Source organism: Balaenoptera physalus (assembly GCF_965194825.1).
Source record: "Balaenoptera physalus genome assembly, chromosome: 6".
In the NCBI taxonomy this organism is placed as follows: Eukaryota; Metazoa; Chordata; class Mammalia; order Artiodactyla; family Balaenopteridae; genus Balaenoptera; species Balaenoptera physalus.
In genome coordinates, this window is record NC_138885.1 from 62,027,706 (window position 1) to 62,046,874 (window position 19,169).

At 42.4% G+C, this 19,169-nt stretch overlaps 1 protein-coding gene across 5 annotated transcripts in view; it reads right to left on the reverse strand.

Annotated features, from left to right (window-relative positions):
- STK39 (serine/threonine kinase 39) overlaps positions 1-19,169 on the reverse strand; it is a 304,504-nt gene that overhangs the window by 115,517 nt on the left and 169,818 nt on the right. For 4 of the 5 annotated variants that reach the window (XM_082465063.1, XM_082465065.1, XM_082465066.1 and 1 more), the window contains exons 11-12: positions 2,206-2,328; positions 2,079-2,108 (exon numbers count right to left, since the gene is read on the reverse strand). In XM_082465063.1, coding sequence (XP_082321189.1) covers positions 2,079-2,108; positions 2,206-2,328 — 153 coding nt within the window. Of the gene's footprint in view, positions 1-2,078; positions 2,109-2,205; positions 2,329-7,114; positions 7,259-19,169 lie in introns of those variants that run through there. The other variant, XM_082465067.1, reaches the window with a different exon arrangement.

The following is a 19,169-nucleotide window of genomic DNA, read 5'->3' on the forward strand; positions in this document are numbered from 1 at the left end:
ATAATTTATATACTTATGTTTATGTTTGTTGAATATTTACATATTCAACCATTTTAATTCCCTTTATAATAGATTAAAAAATATTTTTTGCTTCACAGCCAAAAAGTGACTTGGTGTGATTGGTAAATCAGGGGGCTACTTTAATTAAGAGCTGAAAGGACACAGGAACCAACACTGAAGAGATTCTGAACACAGCTCAGGATGCTGAAATGCCAGCCTTGCTAAAAATACCCAAAAAAACCAAAAACAATAAAATGGCATGGGAATCTGTGTAATAGCAGATAGAGTTGGTGATTCCTAAAGTTTGGGGGGAGTGTTTACATTCAAACTAATGTATCCTTCCACAGAAATAAGAAGCTTATCTATATGTTTCCTTAATTATAAACCAGTATGGGAACAGACATATGCCACTGGGAAATCAAGTGAGTCTAGATACAGTGAAGTGCCTAAGACTTTCAAATTCCACTCAAGAAAGTTGACAGGGATGTTTGATGAACAACTGACAGCATGCTATACACTACTATTTTTCCTGTCTATGAAGAAAATACGTTTGCCAGAAAGATACTGCTATTATCCAAATAACAGATCAGTTATCAGAGCAATTGCAACAAGCACAGAGTAAGATATTCTCAAAATAAACTTAACAAATCCTCATGAGGAAAGACCTACACCCATCAGCCTATACTAGTAAGGCAGGATTCCAGTGAATATCATCCAACGAAAATGTCCTGAAGTGAACCAATAACGAATGATTTTTGAGTCAGTGATGTTACTTGAATCATGTTATTTTGTTCTATTTCTAAGGAGAACTGACACTTTTAGTTAGAGTCACTCTTAGAAATAGATGAAAAACCTTGATCTGCACTTCACTCTAGATAAAACAGTGACAAGACGAAGGCAGAGTTCATGATAATGGGTTAAGATCATTCCAAAAATCCAGCAGGATATGTGTGTAGCCAACATGTCCTACTGTGGAGCACATCACCATCCTTATAACTTCTTGATCAAAGCTCGTATTTGATGTACGAAACAAAGAGATTAATTCATGTGATAAATATAGGAGGAAACAGGATCTGAAGGAGAGTTACCAGTAGGAGGCAGGCAGACTGAAAAATCCCTAGGAAAGGCCCATCAGGGAGGCATGAGAATGAAAAGAGACCAGAGCCGGGGTGGGGCAGGGGGTGGGGATGACAGGGGGAAGAGTGGCTTGTACCTCTGATGCTCTCTTCTTAGATGGTCCAGCTGGTTATTGCCACTTAAAGCAGAATGATAAGATTTACTCCATTTAATTAAAAGGAAATGTCTGCTAATTTAAAAAGAAAGTTGGGATGGATATCAGCTGTAGCCCAAAGTCTTCTGTTTTCTTAAAGAGAATTTATCAAAGTACACATTAATTACTAGATTTGTAAAATACTTGGAGCTATTTAAATATGCTTAAACTTCCTCTAGGAGAATTAGGAAGTCCTTTGAACTACAGTCATCATTAGTCATTAGAATAATTAACCAGTGGAGGAAGTAAAGGTAATCAAAAGATGACCAGTTCTCAAAGGGAGCCTGATGAAAGACTGTTCCTTGCCTACTAAGTTACGCAGGAGATTTAAAAATCAAAACCAACAAATTCAACCTAGAGTTCCTAACCATGTTAGTATCTTGCTTTATGGTAAACTAAAAATCTAGGAGAAATTTTCCTGTATGCCTACTATGTTTTCTAAGTGACAGTATTCCTAATAATTAAGATTAAGTGAGTAACTAATTTGTGCTAAGAACCCCACTGAGTGCTTCACGTATGTGATTTTATCAATCCTCACAGCAATTTTATAAGTATTGTGATCACCCCCATTTGATAGAGGAGGAAACTGAGGCTCAGAGAGTAAAGTAATCTGCCCCAGTATACACAGCTCCAAAGTAACTCAGACAGTATCAAGACCTGCAAAGCCTATGTGCCTTTTCTTTTTTTCCCTATACCATGAGAACAAAATTTTGAAGGTTCTTCCCCGAAGAGATCAGACTCTGATACTCGTGGGAGGAGGCTGGGTGGGGAGACGAGGCAAAGAACTAAATAAATAACCACCACTCACCTCTGGATTTTCTTCTTTTACTCTTCGTGACTGTAAAACAATTACATATTCATTAGTACACACACACCCCCAAAAACACAAAAATAAATTTGACACAGGTTAGAAAATCATCATCAATGTCATTTACCTTTTCTTGCGAAAAAGCTGCTTTACCTTCTTCACTTTTTTCATCCATCTCGTCGTCACTCCACTCCCAGTCACCGTCTTCGGTTTTATGAAGGTGACCGCTTGACCCCGGAACTCTTCTCACCTGGACCAAAACAAATCCACCCAATTCTTCACCAGTTGAACACGACCAGTGTTCGCGGGTGCAGCTACTTGGGTTACACAGCATATGCTTACCCTGAAAATAACCTGAGTGGTTATGAATTCAGGGGTAACTAGCAGTGAATACCCCAAAAGACTACACAGCCTCCAGACTCCTACACTCATCTTCTTTCCAAAGATATTAAGTTCTTGGGCTTCCCTGGTGGCGCAGTGGTTGAGAATCTGCCTGCCAATGCAGGGGACACGGGTTCGAGCCCTGGTCTGGGAGGATCCCACATGCCGCGGAGCAACTAGGCCCGTGAGCCACAATTACTGAGCCTGCGCGTCTGGAGCCTGTGCTCCGCAACAAGAGAGGCCGCGATAGTGAGAGGCCCGTGCACCGCGATGAAGAGAGGCCTCCACTTGCCACAACTAGAGAAAGCCCTCGCACAGAAACGAAGACCCAACACAGCCATAAATAAATAAATAAATACCTACGTAAATAAACAAACCCAAAGTTTAAAAAAAAAGATATTAAGTTCTTGAAATGCTTTACTCTATGTGCAGAACAAAATATTTTGGAAGAGTACAACACACGTCAGCCATGAAGGATCAAGCCCATTTTTCACTTTGGCTTCAGTTAACACTTTATGAATCACTACACGTGAAAGGCCATGTGGTAGGTTTCAAAACTGCTTAAGGAAATGCATGCAAGCAAGAGACTGAGGACTAAGGGAAGACAAGGGACTCAGGCAGCCTAATGAAGCATACTAGTCTGGGGCATCAGCCATCTACAACCTATATCAAAAAAGCAAATACCCTTCTGTCGCCGCCTTGCTCTTTTTCAGAACCTGACATCATGCTTATTTTCCCAGGATTCTGCTCAACCTACTTGAGCAAAACAAAACAACATCAAGACTATTCTTAACACACCTTTCGCAATTGCTAGGAACACAACAAGATAACCAGCAGCCGTGTCAGATGATCTAAACAGATGATAACAATTTTCTGCCATTATTTCGTATTTTTTTGAGCTAGGGTAGAGATGTGGTCCACGGGGAATGCTTTCCACGTGTCTCTGTGGTTGAAAAGGCAAAACTTTTCAAAGGAGCGGATGACTGAGAATAATGAGCCTCTGACCAAAGTAATTTGCTTTAAAAAATGGACTGCGGTGACTCATAGACATAGAGAACAGACTTGTGGTTGCTAAGGTCGGGGGAGAGGGGGAGGGAGAGGTGGGGGGAGAGGGAGGGACTGGGAGTTTGGGGTTGGTAGATGCAAACTGTTACATTTAGAATGGATAAACAACAAGGTCCTACTGTATAGCACAGGGAACTATATTCAATATCCTGTGATAAACCATAATGGAAAAGAATATGAAAAAAGAATGCATATGTGTGTATAACTGAGTCACTTTGCTGTACAGCAGAGACTGGCACATTGTAAATCAACTCTACTTCAATTTAAAAAACAGAGCAAAAAATGGTCTGAGACATGGTTAAACAAAGCAATGTAGCAAGCGAACATGATGTGAACATAACAACCAGTGATCCACTGATTCAGAGAAACCACAAGTGGAAAGGGACCTTGGAGACTGTCTAGTCAAACCCCCTCACTTTACAGGTGGGAGAACGAAGGCCCAGAAAGTGACCCAAGATATCACACAGGTGTAAAATCAAAATGAAGGCAAGGAAAAAAAGCCTTCAGATTCCCATTCAAATGCAAGTTTTCCTATGCCACTGAATGGTAACTGTGAAAAACCAGCTGTCTAAAAATGTTCTGTGAAGACTTTGCAAGAGTATGACATGAAGAAAGACTATTTTCCAGAATAGAAACCATCCAGTTATACCGCAGGAAGTTCATGAGTTCCAAGGGAAATACCACAGAATTTAGGTGTAAAGTAAGCATCTACACATGTTGGATCAATGTGAAGTCATAAACAATGCAGACTTGGGGTTGGGTTTGATTTGAAGGCATTAGCATGTGGAACCTGTACAAGTAAGCCTGACCACTTGGTCTTGAGCTGCAACATAGAAACTTAAAAAACAAGCAAAAGGTTCTTATTCATCATTGCAAACAGTTATGCTCAATTTTTTTAAAAAGCTTTTTTCTCCACTAATTCTCCTTCAAAACACTTAGCACTTAGTAAAAACTCCTTCTGTGCTTGGCATAAGATATTTTTTCCACTTGCATTTTGAGTCATTGGAAAGACCTATTTAATGATAGTGATTTTAATGATGCTTATAGATGTTGGCAAGGTACTGTAGAAAAGATGCTGAAATGCACTTCAGGATTTTTTAGAACAGATTGCTCATTTTAAAGCTACAAAGAAATGGATAAAGAAACGATTTTCTGTTGACATATACAGTAAAATTAATTATTTTCTTAGCAACACTCATCATGACGAGAGCAATACAGAGGAAAATCTGATAATGACTACATTAAAGGAAAGCATTTAAAGCCACATCTACTACAAAACATACTATTAACTAAGAAGTGAGAAGACAAGTAAAATTGTGGATAATAAACAGAAAAAAACTTTACCTTCACTCAGATTGTAAAACCCAAGCATGGTTGACGAATTAGTATTCTTCAAGAACTCATTCGAAAGATCACACTAGAGACTTCCCGTGGCGCAGTGGTTAAGACCCTGTGCTCCCAACGCGGGGGGCCCGGGTTCGCTCCCTGGTCAGGGGACTAGATCCCACATGCATGCCGCAACTAAGAGTTCGAATGCCACAACTAAGGACCCTGCCTGCCACAACCAAGACCTGGTGCAACCAAATAAATAAGTAAATAAATATTAAAAAAAAAAAAAAAAAAAGATCACACCAGGGAAACCTCTCTTTCTGAAAAGCATCAGAGAGTGCAGCTTCACACCCTAAAATTTAGTTTATGTTCTTTTTCCTCTCGCTCTACGTTTACAAAAGCTGTCCGTTTTGTTTCTTCAAGTGGGATCCAACTACAGACAATAAAATGGCCAACTTCTATCTCTATTTTATTTTATAACCCTGACTGTGTCCCTCCTCTTAGTTTTATTTGCTGGAAGAGAGAACGATAAAGCAAAATGTCTAGGATTATAGCCTCAGACATTGAAAGAAACGGTGGGATGGGTCTTTAAGTAGTAAATATTGATTAAACAAATAAATGTAGAAATTAAGACGACGAACACTCAAAAATCTAGGTAGCATAAAATACTGGTGTAAGCGTAGCAAGAATAAGAATACAAATTTATTCCTTAAGACTGTTGTCTCAGTTTATTGGAAAGGAAAAAACTCGCAGCATAATTTGAAACCCAGGTTTCACAGTGTATTTATGCGACATTGACCTCTACGGAAGAGACCAGAAAGCAATTTTACAAAATTACATCCTTGTAGGGAGTGTGTAGGGATGACAGGAAGCTTTTAGGTCTTGAGCCAAGGCAACTAAGTTTCACATAGTTTAAACAAATGGGGTTTTTATTTAGGAACTGAAGAATAATCTACAAAATAGATGCTTCAAAAAAAGATGCGTAAAAGCTTCTATCCTCCCCCATCCCCTAGTGATGAGAACGGAGGTTGCCCACCCTCAGAACTCTGACTGCATTCCTGTTACATCGCTCTTATTCTATTAAATGGCTCACTCACTGAGTAAAGCCAAGAGGTGGTTGAATGAAATTTTTTCTCTGTTGGGGATTTAAAAAAATAACCCAGTGCTTCTCAGAGAAATGAGCTCAATTTAAGTGATAGCTAGAGCTATTCCGAAGCCCACAAATTCCTCAGGTCAGAGCTGGCAGTAGCGAGGTTAGACAAAGTTTTACATGCGATAACATTTATTCCCAAAACTGGGAATAAAACACAATTGAGCAGTTCTATTTATACCATACCTCTGAAAAGGAAAGTAATATTATCTTCTCTTCCTTGAAACAGCATTTTTATGAAAATCCATTAAAGAAATGAAGTTCTGATTGCCACAGAAAGTCAGGCTCCACCAGACAGACAGAGGGAACGACGGTGTGGTTCCCCGGCCAGTTCTTGTGGCCACGGGGTCACGTGTCAGAGGCAGAGCCAGGATGGGGAGGCCAGCGAGAGGGAACGGCAGCAACAAGGGACACAGTCCCTGGATCTGTTCCCGGACTCATCTTCCCAGGGGTGCCCCTTCGAACAGGAGCTGTCTATAAATATCAGGACCCAGGACCTCCAAACAATATCTCAGGTTGTCATCTGGCCCCAGACACCAGAACAGGAGGAAGGATGTATACAAGAGAGTACAAGAGAGCCAACGGAAGCACTTTCTATACAAGGGGTTAAATATGTTAGAAGTGCAAGTGTGTTTCTCTAACACACTCCTGAACAAAGGCTGAATGTGACCCAAAGAAATACTGACCACAGTTTAGTAGAATTCGTCTCAGTACTGCATGCCCTTCCTTCCAAGGCACCGGCCAGCTACTTCCACTGCCACATAACTTCTCCCTGGAGTGGGATTTCAGGGTCTCCTTGGAATGGTTTTCCCGTCTCTGGGAATCCTGTTCTCCACTTCCCCTCCACCTGTTGGACAAACTACGTGCCTGACTGTAGCCTGAACCCAAGATGGGGAGCCCACCCACCTCACATCTGCTCACCAAGGACACCCTGGACGTGGCAGAAAGCAACACCCAGTAAGTTTTCTCTCCTCAGGCATTCTACTAACCAGAAGTAGAAAACATGTTTCTAATCAATTGCTGTTTATAATGTCCTTGAGGCACGGCCAAGCAAACAAAAAGCCTTCTAAATCATCAGAAATTAAACATCAAAAAATAAAATTAGACTCACCAAGTTTTCAGCAGTAAATATTTGCCTGTCCCCATAGCTTACACTCTGACATCGGCCCCTGTGCCCACCAGCTCTCGGGCACCTCCGTCCCACGCCTACTGCCTGGCCTCACTGTGCTCTCGGGCCCTCGGTCTGCTTCCGCCTCTTGCATCAACCCCGCCTGGCTTCTCCCGTATCATATAAAGCCTGGAGCCCACAGCTGACGCTCTTGAGGCTGCACTTGTTAGTACCCCATGCCCCCGGGCCCATTCCTGGCCACCCCACACCTGGAGGAAAGCCTGGGCTCGGCCTGAGCCAATGGAGAGGAGGCACACTGCCTGGTGATGTCACAGGGGACCGCTGGCCACTCCTGGTCGGGGCAGCAGTCCTGCTACAACGCTGCCACTCAGAGCGTGGCCCCCAGACAATCAGCAACGGCATCACCTAGAAATGCTGAACCTTGGGCCCCACCCCAGACCCACTAAATCAGAATCTTCCTTTTCGCAAGATCGCGCGGGTGATTCACACGGTCCCTCAGGTTTGAGAAGTTGTGCTCATTGTTAGTCTAAGCCCGCCTCCGCAGCCCTTGATACCAGCTGTTCCTCATGTACCAAAAGTGACTGAGCACTTGAAACATATTAACTAATTTAACCTTCACAGTAGCCCTGGGAGCTGAGAATCACTTTATTCCCCCGTTTTTTTCAGAGGGGAAACCGAGGCGCAGGGGAATTTAAACAACCGGCTGGAGCTCATGCAGCTGGGAGTGAGGGCGTTGGCAGTCCCACCCCAGACTCCAGGGCTACCCCCTGCTACCACTGCTCACAGGAGTGCCCATCCCGCCCCACCCCACTCACCCCAATAACTCCGCCTGCGACCCTGAGAGCAACAAGGCCATCCCACTTATACCCCAAGCTTTCTACTCCCAAGAAAAGTCTTCACACCCGCACCCCCCTGAGCCTCTTTCCCTCCAGTGTGTAATGAAACGCCTCCTACTGTGCTTCTCATTTATTCATTCACTCATTCACTCCTTCAAGACACAAACAGCCAGGCTCTGGATCCTCTCCGTCCATCACAAACATGTGTAAGTATCTCCTACACTTCTTCTCCCCCCAAAAAGGATGGGGAGGGGGCTCAGTTTCTGCTGCTTCCGTCACTCCATCACTCTTCTCTCTCACTGTCAACATTCTTCTAAAGAGCATCTCTGATTGCTGCCCTCACTTCCTCAATCTTTAATCTCATACAAAATGTTATCTGTCCCCATTTGGCCACGAAAACTGCATGCTCTCTCTCCCCAAGATTTAACAACATCACAATTGTGTGATTCAGCGCTCCTCTCCGTTGCTATAATGTTAGCCTGCAGACACAGCTGAAATCCATTCTTCCGTTATTTCACACTCTTTCCAAACCTGTGTTGGTAACCTTTCTCCTCCTCCCCTCTTGTCCTGCTCTGTCTCCCGCTGTTCTCTGTCTTGAGCACAAAAATGGTTGCTCTTAGCCCACTACATGCTCTTAGCTCACTAGACGACATTGTCTAGTGAGCTAAAACACACAGTCTCCAGAGCCTCCTGTCTCTCGTGGAAGCCAATGACCTTGGAGACTTCATCTCTCAGTCTTGTTTTGCAAATGCTCTGTTGGATATGAACATCTGATCAATTTCTAGCTTGCCGTCTCCAGCCCATTAATCAATGCTCCACCCCGGCCTCACTCTGACACTTCTGCAGGGTCGCCTGTCTTAGTTAACACTTCCGGGGTGCAGTTGGCTCATGCTGGCTCAGGAGAGCCCGCTGTTAGCATTTCAGAAAGTTTACAAGACACCTGACTTCACAATGGTCACTTAAAATTGGCCAGTGTAGGAGTATTTACACAATGGAAATAGAAAAATAGTACAAATTAGGATTTGCACTCCCCCCTCACTGCCAAAGTGGCAGTTCTCAAGGTTTACAAGCACGCCACTGACCCTAAGACTCAGCTCACGGAAACATTTTAAAATTTGACATTTCACAAGAACTTAGTAGTTACTCCTGGAAATAACTACTTTCCTTTGCAATGGCGAATATCTCAATTTTATTATACAAGCCTCTCAAATCTCACCTTTAAAAGCAACACAGTAATTGATTTTTATATACCAAACATATACCAATATAAGTACGGGGGCAGGGGGAAAATAGCTTAACATTTCTCAAACTGATACATATGGCTTGGGATAACATTTCTTATGAAAGCATCATGAGGAAACACAGGGCTATATATTTTTTCAATGTAGATAGAAGTGAAAAGGGTGTCCTCTGAAAAACTGTGTTAGACGATGCAAAAATTGGTTTTATGATAGTTACTGCCAACACTGCAAGTCAGAGCCTAAATAATACTGCTTGATACAAAGTAAGAAAGGAGAACAAGTGGTATATTTCTAAATAAAAATGTTTTGTGTAACTTATTTAACAGTTATATATAGTTATACTAATAAATTATTATGAGTAGATATTCTGTTATTTCACCTATGTCCATAAGTGTTCATAAGTTCAAACGACCAGAAAACTTTCTTTTCTAATCTTTAGATTTGGAAAGTAAAGTATCACAGTATTTTCAAGCTTCCTTTGTATTTAGGAATGCATGATAAATTTTACAAACAGGATCAAAAATTTTATACCTGATTAATTTTTCTGCAAAATGGAAACAAAGATCCTTCTAGTTAAACCATGAAACTAGGTTCTCAAATTTTCTGTAAATATTAATATGACAACAGATCAATGGTAAACGTAAATGTCATTGAAAAATTATTCATTTTGTTTATAACAATTTGGAACCTTGATTATTTGATAGATTATTTGGGAGAAGTAAAATGTGAAAGATGGAGAACTACCAGCCTAGTTGACATTTCTGTCTGTACCTTCTAATCCCAGAAGAAACAGAAATACACACATAAATGTATTATTTCTACAATGCATGGGTATGTATGTATGTGTTTGTATAAACATATAAAATTTCTGCATGAAACATTCACTGGATAACAAGGCACATATTTCCTATAAATTTTTTCAATTTAAAATAAAATTCCATTTTGGGTTAAAAAAAAAAGACCTCTGAAACTCCCCCACCCCTGTCATTTTGGCCGAAGGGCACAGTCATATAAAGTTCCTAACATGATGCCTGGCACATAAATAAACACTCAAGACATGACAGGTGCTATTATCATGAATATACTTCATCTTTCTCACAAGCCAAATCTATCAAACACTATATTCTGCAGATTTTACCTCCTCAGCTACCATTGTGCTAGATCAGGTCCCCTTCAATGTTGATCTCCTGTCTCTCCTATTAAAACAAACTGCTAATCAATCCTCTGGCCTCTAAACTCTTGCCTATTTTATCCTTCATATTGCCACGAGTCACAGATTAGAACTTTCTCCAAAAGAACAAAAACGACAAGAGTTCACTATCGCCTACAGAATGAGCTCAGATTCCTTAATATTCCAGTCTCTCGATACCCTTGCTCCAAATTACCTTTTCAAGACTTACTTCCCACCATATGCCATCAGACACCCACAATCCAGTTTTGTACAAATTAAATACTTACACAACTCTACCTTTTTACATATGTATCACATACATATCTTGGCCTGATCTGCCCTTCCACAATCTCTACTTACCTCTTTTCTTCCAATCCAAGAAGCTTCCTTGGTATTTTGCCTGCACCTTTATATCATTCTACTCTGTGTTACATTTAACAGATGACATACTGAACTGTATACTCTTACAGCGCAGAGAGCTAGCTTTAGCCTTTTCAAAGAATCATTTATTCAGTCAGTCAACAAAGTCTTATTTAATACCTACCTTGGTGACAAGTTCTAGACAAAAGACAAATAAAATAAAAGCCTATATCCTGGAGTAGTTCACAATCCAGAGAGGTGGACAGACATTTAAGCTAATAATTTCAAGAAAATGTGAATGCTACAACAGAGATACAAACGCTGTGAAATCTCAGAAGAGAGGATGACCATCTGTCTAACTCACCAGGCAGAGGAAGTGGAGAAGTTATTCCACCCAGTGGGAAGGTATGAACTTATAGAGTTCTGCTGACTCATGTATCAGGGCTGGGTCACACAGGACTGGGGCTGGTCTAGGGGCTGGGTTTAAGGAAACAGCTAAGAATAAGGCTGGAAAGCTGTGTGCAGCACTTGTACAATAAGAATGGCCACTTCAAAGGCCTGCAGGAACCAGGGTGGAAATGGAAAGCAGACCCAGTGAGGACCTGGGAGGTCTGGACAGGACCAACCTCATGACCACCACACCCACCCAAAGGGAGTGCCCAGCATGAGCTGACTGCTGCCACGGGAAGGTATCCCAGTGTTGCCAGATCTTCTGATTCTTCCAGAGAAGTGGATTTTTACGTGAATGCTCTTGATTTTTTTTAATGTTAACAAGTGTACGTCAAGTTAAAATAAAATTCTCCTGCACAGCCTAAAAAATGATGTGTCTGTGGGACAAATCTGGCCTGTGAGTTGCACCCTCCGTGGTCTACCAAGTCAGGGGGCTTAGAATTCAGACAATGGAAAAGCACAGAGGCTTTCCAGTGGCCACGGGGGGAAGGGGAATGATCAAATCTGGATTCCTGAAAGCAGAGCAGACGTCCTGGGACTTCAGGGTGACAAAGGCCAGAAGGAAAACAGTAGGGTTATTGGTTCCAGGAACTACTGACCTGTCACTAATCACACTCAAACTGCGTGACTTAAAGCAACAACAATCTCAGGAGCCCCGGGGCAGTCAGACTGGCTTCCTTGGTGGCCTGGGTTCCTAGCAAAAGTGCTTCAGCTCCACTCTGACCCCAAATCAGAACAAGCCCTTCCTGAATTCCTGACACGCAAGATAATGGAAGATAATGAAAGGACTGTTGTTTTAAGAAGGTGGTCAGTGAGGGCTTAAAGGAAAGTGAGGAGAATATTACTGGATGTTGGAGGATGAGAGGACCTCGCTGTGCAGTGACAGAGTTTGGCAACACTGATGTCTGCGGTAAAGCAGGAATAGAAATGGACCTAATGATCTAGCTGAAGAGACCTCCAGGCAGAGTACTCGAAGTGACACCTGGGCGTTGCTCGCTGCCTGTGATAAAACGTGAGCAGAGAGAGGTGAGCGAAAGGACACACTGCCTCTCCAGACATCCAGCAGTTCTCAAACCCAGCCAGGGCTTCAAGGCAAAGATCAAATCCAGGGTGTGACTGTGTGACACTCTGTTGAGACTTCAGAAAGATCTAAGGCGGTGCCTCCTGGACGCTTTCGAACAGACCTAAGGCTTTCTAAGGCTCTGAAGAGCAAACCTTGCAGAAACTCTGCATTACATAATAAGGCTTCTGAGAATCTTAAGGGTGTGGTCCCTCAGTGTCACAGGGAGCCCAAGGTAGACAAAGCATCTTGAGGTCGTGGCTCCTGTCTAATACATGAACCCATCAACATTCAAAGAAAACCCACAAAGTTTTTTAGACATTTGTACTGTGAAATTACTGCCAGGTTAGACTAAAACAGAGAGAGTACAAAATGAAAAGAGCATTCAGATCCCCAAACTTTTAGGGGCAGGAAGCAGTCTGAGAAGGCTACTCAGCTGCAAACACTGGCTCTTTCTTCTGAAAAAGGAAGGGTCACTTAAAAAGTAGAAGTAAGAGCCCAGAGCATGGAACCAAGAGCCAAAGAGAACAGTGGAAAAGGACCAGGCAACAGGCAACTGGCCAAATTCCACAACTGCCATGGTCCCATGTGCCTCTGGTTTTCCCTCTTTGGGGCAGACCTTGAAGAGGCCTATCCTCCTGTTGTGTTCCGGGTGTGTGTCAAACACATGATTAGAGGGCAAGGCCCTTGACTTTGAGTCTGAGCCTGAAGCCATAATGGGATGAGACTTCCGGAGGATTTTGGAAGCGCAAGAGTGTATTTTGCATGTGGAGAGATGTGAATTATTGTGGCCAGAGGGTAGACCAGGGCAGACTGCTTTTCTCCAAAGATGCCCATAACAGTACCTCCTGCCTCACGTGTTCTTCCAGAATCTTACCACCCCCACCTGTCAAGAGACGGAGTCCAGTGTCCTCTCTTTAAACTTGGGTGGGTCTGTGCCTTGCCTATAACCGACAGAACCAAGCATCAGAAAAGGTGATGCAGTTTCCACCTTGCTCACTGGAATAGGAGCAGCAGATGCCTGCAGCCACTAGATAAGCAGTCTGACGGCCCTGAGGCCTCCATGCTGCCAGGCAGCCCAGAGGGAACCCATGAAGACAAGGCCTGACCATCTGACTGCAGCTGCACATGACCAGAAGGCAGCCTTCTAACACTATCCTGAACCCCTGACCCACAGAAGCTTATTAAAATGACTGTTATTGTCTGAAGCTGCTATAATCAGAATAAGGATGGTGATGAGGTTATTTATTGAATTTCATTTCCATTTTTGTATAGTCAGGAATTCTTTAAAAATTCATAGGTCATATTTGATACCCCTTCCCACGACAAATAACAGGCTCTACCATACTTGGCTCCTTGGTCAGTGTTTTCTGACTGGATTTTCTGGACATCTGAACACTCAGATTTTAGTTTATACTTACACATTTTTTTCTGTCTGACCATGTTATTACTCATTAAAATACCAAGAAGAAAAAAGTCCATTTCTATCAATGATAGATAAGTGGCTACAGCTAAATCTTGGACCTTTGCCAGTGATTTGCATTAACTTTTTTTTTTTTTTTGACCTCTTGGAATTCAATGCTTATCTAGTTCTGTTAAAATTTGGCATTCCCTTTTTCTAGAATGTAAAAGGAGAGAATAAAGGACTGAGAATATTGAAACGTTCATATAGGCAACTGGAAGAAATTCTAGAGAAACAAAGACTCTTATAATTCAATAATAACAATTCAAAACACTGGGCTAGTTCAGTGAAGGACACACTTGTAGCAACTTCTTATAATGCTTTAACAGTTTCCAATGTGAAAGAATCAAATTTGATAAATGTCGCTCTTCAGATAATGACAATGGAATTCTGTAACTTCGGAAATCTAACATGAAAGGGCAATGCTGTGAGAGAGAATGTTCTGGAAGCTGGAAGGGAGCTATTCTGAAGCAGCGGCACAAAACAAAAAGTAATTAGATTTCTTATTCTGTTTTAGTCCTATCAAACCTCCAATATGGCATTTCCCCAAGTTAGGGTCACAAAGAACAATAACAATAGCCAGAAGCCAAGAAAGCAGCATCCAATTTTGCAACTATTGTCTTTGAGAAGGAAAGCTCCTGCTGGAATGGGTGCCAAGCTGATCTGTGACTTTAGCTAATAAAGAAAAACAATGGGAACGTTCTGTCCTGGTTAAGACAAATAACACAGATGAGAAAAACCAAAGGGTGAAAAGGGAGAATAAATGTTTGGCAGTGGAGCAGAGCCAAAGATGCTCTGGATACAGCAATGAGTTACCAAGTTAACTTAATTGCAGGGGGAGGAGGCGTGGGAATGAGAAAGAAGAGCATACAGCCAACTGCACGCAGCTCCAGGCAGGCAGCAGAACTGACCACAAGGACCAGGAGAATTCACACAAGCAGCAGAGAGACACACTGTGATGGCTGGGTTTAGGTGTCGACTTGGCTATGCTACCGTCCACAGTTATTAATCAAACACTAATCTAGGTGTTGCTCACTCCATCAGCGGTAGAGAAGAAATGTTCCCTCTGCCCCTTCACACTTCTGTATCTTCTGAATTTTTAATCATTATTATGTATGATGCTATCAGTTGAAAAACAGGTATTTAAAAATGAAAGATATACATATGTTTTTTAAAAAAAATTCAAACAACATGGGAGTGTATACAACAGAAAGTAAAAGTAACCACTTCCTACTTCTAAACAATGTTCAAAGACATGACTTTTCCAGGAGGGGAGGAAGTGATGGAAATATGAGCTATCAAACAAATTCTCAAGATTGAAATGATGAAACCTTCTAAAACCTTGACGTGACAATGGGATCAACTTATGTGCACCTGCATTTATTACAAGTGTAACAATTTAGGATTTCCAACATTTTTAATGTTTGATTTTTATGCAATGAATTCTGGAATAAAGACTCACCATTACAGTGAACTATTTGGTCAATGAAATGATCATCAAATTTTTGCACACATAGGACATGTCATGACAGGAGCTGGTGCTTGTTAGTGCTCTGCCTTTACATTTCTCTTAGCCAAGTGGATGAGTTTGTGTTCTTCTATATTATGTCCACAGAGTAATGGATTCTGCTGTTTTTGTTAATCTGGTATTTGCTACGAAATTCCAAAGATATTAAGAAGATGTTCCAGCATGTAAGAAAATCTGGAGCTGGGAAAACACATGCCCTGGTGGTAAGACACAGTTCAATCTATTCTGAGTCCTTATATTTAGAGTATCTTTTATTTAGTAGGTGACAAATATATATTTGTTAAACGCATAAACAACCTTTTTTTTGCTGCCCGAAAAAAAGCTTTGCCAAAGCAAAACTCGAACCGGGAGGGAACTTCTCCCCATCCTTTTCTCACCATTTCCCCTGGAGAGGGATGTCAGGGGCGGCAGACACAGCATCATGGGGTTGTTGAAGGGATATGAGGGGAAAGGCAAGTTAAGACCCCATTACATCCTGAAACCCTTTTAGCTCCTCACGTCCATAATCCCTAGAGTCAGAACATACCTGAAAATTGCTGCAGTGAACAGAAAACCCTGCTCTGTGAACCAGCACCCAATACAGACTACTAATGCATAACAGATACTTAAAACGTGTTAGCTGGACAAATGAACGAGTAAGTCATCCTTGGCTAAAACATACAGACGCAGTAAAGTTCTGGGCCAAAATATCTCAACCTGCAGCTCAAAGGCATTTTATCATGTCCTCAGAAAGCTACTACCCTTTGCCATCATGGACCCTGTCATTGTGGTGACATGCTTAACAGATGAGTATGAGGAAGCTGAAGGGCTTAATTTCTTCCACCTGTTTAAGCAAAGCAGCAGCTGGTGTCAAGGAAACTGGGCTTTCCTCTAAGCATCTGAAGATCCTGAGACGGAAGGCATAGTTCTAAACGTCAAATAAGAGCAAAGCTGGTGATCAAAATGGATGGGCCCATCTGCCTCGGAGACGACATATTAACAACCCGCTGCGCTGGGAATAATTCAAAGAAGCAAACAAGCCCGTGGTGGTCCGCTGAAATCGTGTTCCCTTTGTAATGGACTCAGTTTCCTATCCTGCTGTCTGCAAAGGGCAGAGACTTCAGATGGGGGTTTAGTTAGAAAACAAAAAATACACACACAGCACTGACTTAACACTTTGGTTTGAAAGAGTGAAGAGTCTGATTCCAGTACAAATTTGAACTGATAAGAAAGAAGAGCCAACAATTACATCATAAGGTCTCTATGCAAAAACACACCTCATATTGAAATCTCTACTCTCTCCCATTCCATCTGTCTTTACAGACCACTCCACCCAAGTTATCATCTCATGTCTTACTCAGTCAGAAGTTTCAAAAATGTAACAGGGGGCAAGGAATACCCTGCATGGTCATTTCCACAGGGGGCTGAAGGCTCTGAGAAGGACGAGATAGGAACTGCCCAGACCACTGCCCGAGTCCTGGATGGTGTGGTGTTACAATCACAACAGCACAATCTAACGGTGGTGCCATATTCCTGGATTCTCGGGTCAAAAAGGCAAAAAGATTACCACCGTACGTGCAAAAAGAGTGACACGTGTCCACAGAAGTGTCAAAATGGGGTGAGAAGCAGACCTTCAACTCCCTCCTGTTCCTGGCTTCTACATTTTCCTACATTCACTTTTGTTAAGGCTTTTTTTTTTTTAAACGAACTGTCCTGCCATTGACATTTCATCTTTACACCCCAACTCTTCAAGCTTCAGTATTCTCAAAGCAATCCTTAGACTTCATATCATTTTACCTGTAAATACTTCAGCACACATCTCTAATAGAGAAGAACATTTTAAAACACGATCACGATATTTTCACGAACAACAAAATCACCAATGATTCCTTAGTAGAATTAAATATCAGTCTATGTTCAATCTTGTCCCACTGTCTCAAAAATGTCTTTTTCAGTTTATTTATTCAAAACAGGATCTAAACACGACCCATATACAATCCACACTCTTAAATCTGTAATAGTTCTCATTAGGGTCTCTCTTAAAAAGCACGCCATCATACCCACTTAAGCAGGCTCTGACTTAGATGCCGCTTTTTCAACTAAAAAGACACCGTAAGAGCCTCATTGTTTTCTTACTGCTAACAAGAAACATTCACTGCCTCCAGCGGGAGAACACTCACTTCCTTTACATCACTGGGAAAATTAATTCTCAGTAATAAATTTTTAGAAGGCTACCGTGAAGGCTCCAGCGTAAAAATGCTCCAGACAGGAGTTTTATTTCTGGGGCAAGGTCTCAACTGTGTTTCAATTCAATGCGGAAAAGGCCCATAAATTCTATTTTTGTTAGTTCATTTAGTACTAAGAAGAGATTGCCAGAGCAGCAAAGTAAGTAACATAGATTTCCCTGTAAAAGATTCCAAAAAAACTATATATTCTAATTCATGTATTTGCCAAAGACAATTATCTGTCCAACCACCGATTTAAAAAGAAAAAAAAAAAAGGAAGAACATAGTTGTGTATTCTCATGGGGTTAATTATTTTTTTAAAAATTGGAGCTTCGGTGTCCTTGGTAAGGGCCGGGGGACGGGGTGGGGTGGGGGCACGCGTTGAAATACACATGAGTTTTACAAGTAATCCAAGTCTTATTGTGGGATCTGATGCTCTTCTAAGGATCCAAACCTCTCATCCCATCTGCTAATCGGTAGTAAAGCTAAATGTATTTGGATGCCATCATTTTTTTTCTTGCTCTGCCTAACGCCAGTAAGAGTCCAATGTCTAACCTGTGGATAGCTAAGACTGGAAAGTTAGAAGGCACCCAGAAAATTCTGAAAATGGATCATTAGTTCTTGAGTCGAGCGGCTCTGCATGTGTTTCTGTGTGTGTGTGTGTGTGCGCGTGCATGCGTGCGTGTGTGTGTGTGTATGCGTGGGCTCCACACTCCAGGATATCTTCTGCATACACTGGTCTCAGCTATGGCTCCTGTGCTGTGTGTTCATGTTTCTCTCTCCAGGCCACACCCTCCCACGATTTGCTGACACGGCCACTGCTCTACTCTCCCTCTCCAGCTGATAAGACGCATCCCACGAAGCTCACCACCTTCTAAACATTCAGCATCTCTCCCAGTAAATGTTTCTTCCTACCTTCCAGACAGTCTCGATGTCAGAAAGGAAGTCGACCTCACCTTTTCCTGAAATCTCCCCCCTCTCCCTTTCCTTCCTCTTAACCTCCCATCCCCATGAAAATCTTTCAGGTCCTCAGTCCCGTCCACTCTGCTTCCTAAGTGCCTCCTCTGCCTGTTCTCTGCCGGCTCTACCTTCAGTGCCCACCGATCCTCACCTGGACTAAGCACCAGAGTTCCAACCTGGCTGCTGCTGCCAGCCTTGCCCCCAAACCATCCTCCACACTGCTGCCAGGGTGGTCTTCCTAAAGGCAAACTAGATCGCTGCACATCTCTGCTTAAATTCTTACCACAGTTCCCCAAAGCTATCAAGAAAAACGAAAACCAACAAATGTAAAAACCTAAACTCCTCCTCAAGACACATGACATTTTTTTGTTCCGGCTCTCGTCCACCCCTCCAGCTTCACCTGTGAGTATCTTCCCTCTACTTCAATCACACAGACAACCGCTCTTCCAATGCATTTCCAAGCATTTGCCCAGGTTGGCCCCCAACTTGCAATAAGCTTCCGTGCCTACTGGCGAAGGAACGTATATCCTACACAGGACAACAGAAGCACCATGTCCTCGATGAAGTCCTTGGCCACCTCGCCCTCCGCCCTCCTCGACACGGCCCGGCATCTGTGCATCACTGCATCTGAGTGCTCATCTTGATGCTCCACTGGCGTTTCCTGCCCAAGTCCTCCCGTCGTCTGTGGGGCTGCCAGCCCTGAGTCATCCAGGCTCAAATCCATACTGTCAACTTTCATCCTTCTCTTGGGATACTTACAGAGGA